This window comes from Pinus tabuliformis, chromosome 4_2 (genome assembly GCF_031772625.1).
Source record: "Pinus tabuliformis cultivar Carrire ecotype Pingquan chromosome 4_2, CPIR1, whole genome shotgun sequence".
NCBI lineage: Eukaryota > Viridiplantae > Streptophyta > Pinopsida > Pinales > Pinaceae > Pinus > Pinus tabuliformis.
This window is the reverse complement of record NC_142304.1, coordinates 356582062-356586817: the sequence shown is the minus strand read 5'-3', so window position 1 is coordinate 356586817 and position 4756 is coordinate 356582062. Positions and strand designations below refer to the sequence as shown.

Genomic DNA, 4756 nt, shown 5'->3' with positions numbered 1-4756 from the left:
TTGATGTACTATTATGTAAAAATGATAAAAATTGACTTGATAAGGTAGATACATCAGTTGTAAGTGGTTTAGAGTTGAATGAATCAGTTTCCTAGGTTTTAGAGGCAAGTTGTTCCACTGCCTATTTTTGTGTTCCTAGTTTAGATATGGTTGAAACCACCCCTATTCTCATGGATTCGACCCCTGATGGATAGCACAGGTGGTTTGGAGGTCTGTATCATGTGTTTCTTCAGTCATTTGTCAAGGTTGGACTCTTTTGAATGCTTTGAGCACTATTGTACATCACTCATGCAGTTTGGCAAGGAAATAGACCAGGATTTGCAGCATTTTGTGGGATTCTTGTGTCAAGGTGACTTAGCATTGTTTTTCCTTCTGTGATTCAAGTTATCATGTGTTTATGTGTGCCATTATCTCTCTCTTTCTACTTAACTAAATGAATCAAGTATAAAGGTGGAAATCATTGATGTTGCAGTGCTCTACCTTAGGGTTTGTTTAGCTTTACATGTTTTCTACTATTTGAAGAGGACTCATGACACTTTCATGCCCTCTCCAACTCCTCACCAGTCTCAATACTCACCATTACACCTAATCTAAAGTACTAAAGCACTTTCCTACCTCACCCCACAGAAACCTCTGCAAGACTGAGTTCATTCCTCGGACCCAAAACTACCTTTCACATTTGATCCAGCAATCAGCCATAAAATTCAATCAAACTCCTCTAAGCATATACCTAGCCTAAAATCAGTCTTTATATCAGTCATCTCAAGCTTTATTGGCCATGTTTTCCTGAGATTGACAAGGAGAGAGCCCTCTCCCGACCTGGTAGGGCTAGCTACTAGGCTAAGCATGGTTTGATGTTACCCTAGACCTGCCTTTCTCAGCCTGAGGTAGATTTAGGCCATAACATGATCATCATTATGTTTCTTATCCAACTTATAGTTATTTCCCCCTTGATTGGTGTAAAACAATGTTTCTCTACCATCATCCTTATCAACAGCATACCCACCATATGCAATAATATTGACAACAAGTGGATCATTCCGCCCATTATTGTTTGTTCCCATATAATATATTCCCACCTGCACCTCGCCATGCAATCCAAGTATACACTTCTTCAATTTAAATATAAAATTTTCACCAGATTGGACTCCTAGAACATATCCTACTATCCTTTTATCTCGATTATCCCACAACCATTTATATAATATCATTGTCCGTGACTTTAAGTTAGGTTGATTCACACCACCACCACTACCTTCACCTACCTTGCTAGCTTCATCATATACCAACAAGTTTAGAGAATCACATTTCATATGTAAATCCTTTACTTTCTTCCTTTAGAGACTGCTAAGACATCATTTTCTCCAACATTGGAACAGAATACAATAGTTTTCTTGCCACTATGTTTATTCTTGTTAGGATGAGCTTTCTCTCGCTTCTTGCTTCCCAATTCGGTGATATCCACTAGTGTCGAATTTCTTTACGGTTTGTCCTAATCCTCTAGATAATTATCCATCTTAAGAAGAGTTGCCTCTAAATCCATTGTAATTGGTTCCTCATTGTCCAATGCTAGCATTGTTTTTGCAGTGTGTTGGTTATAACTCTTTACTTTGGGTGTAAACTATTTGAATTTAGCTATAGAGGGTGCAACATGGTCCTCTACATCATTCTTCTTTGTAATATTTGTATTCACTTGTTTACTTTCTGAAGGCCACAAACCACCTTCACCTTCTCCTTTCTTGACAATAGTTTTCTTTTGTATGACTTTGTTAGTTACCAAATTTAAAGGAATAACACTTTCATCCCCTTTACCTTCACCTTTCTTGTTAATTTTTATCTTAGATGCAGTTTGTTTGGCTTCATATTTTGATGGCATACCACCATCATCATCACTTACTCTTCTGTCAATTTTCACCTTGGGTGCAGATTGCTTCACATCAACGTTCAAGGGCACAACATCCTCTTCATTGTTTACCTTTTTGTCACTTATTTCCTTGGGTGTAAATTTTATAGCTTCAGGATTTGTTGGCTTAACATCCTCTGAATCGTCCAACTTTTCACCATTTTCTAATATGGCAAAGCTTGTTTTCTTTCCAATTTTGCTACTTCCATACCATCACCATCCCCATATCCAGAGTCCAGACTTGAACCAACAGAGTCATGGCCACAATGGGGAACCTTTCAAATTTGGTTGTTTCCATTGACATTTTTTTCCTCTTTCCCATTAGTTAAGGAATCTCTTTGGCATCTAAGACCCCTTGATTTTCATTTTTTGATCTCAAGGTATGATCTTGACATCCTAAATTCCATCATTCTTCGCACCATCATACTATTGTTCTAATTTGAGAGAATGTTGGTCCCTCACTCAAACAACCTCGACTCCATTGTTAACCCTCGAGCTGGTAGGATGCATAACTCTGATACCACTATAGTATCCCTAGGGAATTTTTCCCTGAGGGTTATAAGATCTTAAGATAAATTGTACCAGTTTTCACAATATTTGATTCAATTATAGGCAGAGATAATATAAAATACACAACAATGTGATTGTATAGTAAATTTCATAGTATCAATAGCTCACAACAATTTCAATTTAACAACTTCTCCTGGTTTATTATGCCACCAATCATAGTTCTATAACAATGAAAATATATTCAATATAAACAATAGCAATTTATAAATGATAATATCCACATTCAATACCCTAATTAATAACTAACTTATAAAACTACTACAACTTAATTTTGGACCTCTATTAATCTTTCTAATGAAATAATTCCCTAATAGAACTCACTAAGTTGTTGTATCCTTCCACTACATCTTCAACTACTCCAAAGTTGTGCCATTGGAAACAAATTAGGACCCTGTTATTCTATCATACTGTGTTGTGCAATTGTTACACCCTAAACATTCTTTTGGCATCTCAAAATAGGTTTGGCATCATATACAACTTTAGAAGATAGGGTTTGAATCCCTTCGATTCCTATGTAGTAACAAGTGACCTATTGTAATCTTTGTTGCCTAAATTGGCCTTCAAATTCATATGGGTTATAGATCTGAGTGGAACAAAGGTCTGCTACTACTACTAGGCATCTTTCCTTAGCTATGCAAGAAATATATTGCTAGCTAAGAATTAGAACATTGGTCTATTTTGGGGTGACAACCCTGCGCTCCTCTTAAGGTGGATTCCACAATTCAACATGGTCACAAAATAACCCCAAATTTCCCTAATAGAGCCACATAAGTAACCATTTTTAGAAACCCTTGGTTTGATACAAATAGATAATGTGCCTCACACAACCTCAAAACAATTAATCCACATACATTTTCTTTATTTTCGAACACCATATGAAGAAAAAAGTCTGAGAGAATTATGCCAAATGGTTTAAGGAAATATAAAATATTAGCTAAGGTGGGATCATCTCCATCAAAACCAATAAAGGGAAAAAGGGGTCTTACAACCCTCAAAATAGCGACTCACAAGACATAAAATGTCCAATAGACAATGTTGATAAAATTATGTCTCCTCTCTCTTATTTATATGTAGGTTTTAACCTCATACAGAAATTACCTGCATACTAAAACATAGAAAATAAACAATGCGAGAGCACAACACATAAAACACATATACACAGAGATTTCCCCCTGGATCACAAAACCGGGACTACCAGCTTGATTTTTCATTTTGCTCCTTTCAATGTTACAATACATATTTATACATGCCAAAGCATCCAATACCATGGACCAAAAACCATCGCATCCAAAACCATGGACCGAAAACCATCGCATCTAAAAAGCATGTGTGAAGATCATGCACAAAACCATAGGTGGGTCCACCCATAAAGTGGGGTTATGGGTACGCCTCAAACCCCATGTGACCCCCCCCCCGCTACACAATCAGCGCAACGAAGGGCAGGCTCCACCCCCTTCTAACCCCCCAGTTAACTACATGGGCTAGTTGTGGACAAAATATAACACAACCCAACATTCTCCCACTTGTTGTTTTCTTTCCATAGGGGGCCACAAGAGAGCTTAGTCATTTTTCCAACCCTGAAATGCCCATTGTCTCTCTACACCAAGAGAACTTCTTAGAGCTCACAGATTTTGTCAATGCATCTGCAGTATTCTTCAAAGTTTCCACTTTTACCAACAACACCTTTTTGTCTTCTATCATATCCCTCACAAAGTGATACTGAACATCAATGCGCTTTGTCTTTGAATGATATGCAGGGTTCTTTGCCAAGAAAATTGCACTTTGGCTGTCACAGTCTATCCTTATAGCTCCCTATACTAACCCCATACTTGAACACAATCTCTGCAACCAAACTGCTTCCTTGCTTGCATGAGTGGCTGCCATGTATTTTTCCTCTGTAGTTGATAGTACCACTATAGATTATTTCTTACTCATCCAACTGACTGCACCTCCAAATAGGTAAAACACATACCCACTTGTAGATATTCTCTGATCCAGATCTCCTACCTAGTCTGCATCAACAAAGCCATGAATATCCAACATTCTATCCAATCCTGGTCTTCCTTGGTATAATAAACCATAATCACTAGTGCCACACAAATACCTGAAAACTCGCTTCACTGTTGTCCGGTGCTCCTTCCCTGGTTTTGACATAAACCTGCTCAATACTCCCACTACATGTGCAATGCCTGGTCTAGAACATACCATTGCATACATCAGGCTACCGACTGCACTTGCATATGGAACACGAGACATGTCCTCTTCCTCTTCTTGTGTCTTGGG

At 37.8% G+C, this 4756-nt stretch overlaps 1 protein-coding gene across 1 annotated transcript; it reads right to left on the bottom strand.

Moving 5' to 3' along the window:
• Positions 1 to 893: 893 nt before the first annotated feature.
• Positions 894 to 1313, bottom strand: LOC149169391 (histone-lysine N-methyltransferase family member SUVH9-like). Its single transcript, XM_089425176.1, has one exon. It carries the CDS (start codon positions 1311 to 1313, stop codon positions 894 to 896), a length of 420 nt encoding a protein of 139 aa, XP_089281302.1.
• Between the last annotated feature and the right edge of the window lie 3443 nt (positions 1314 to 4756).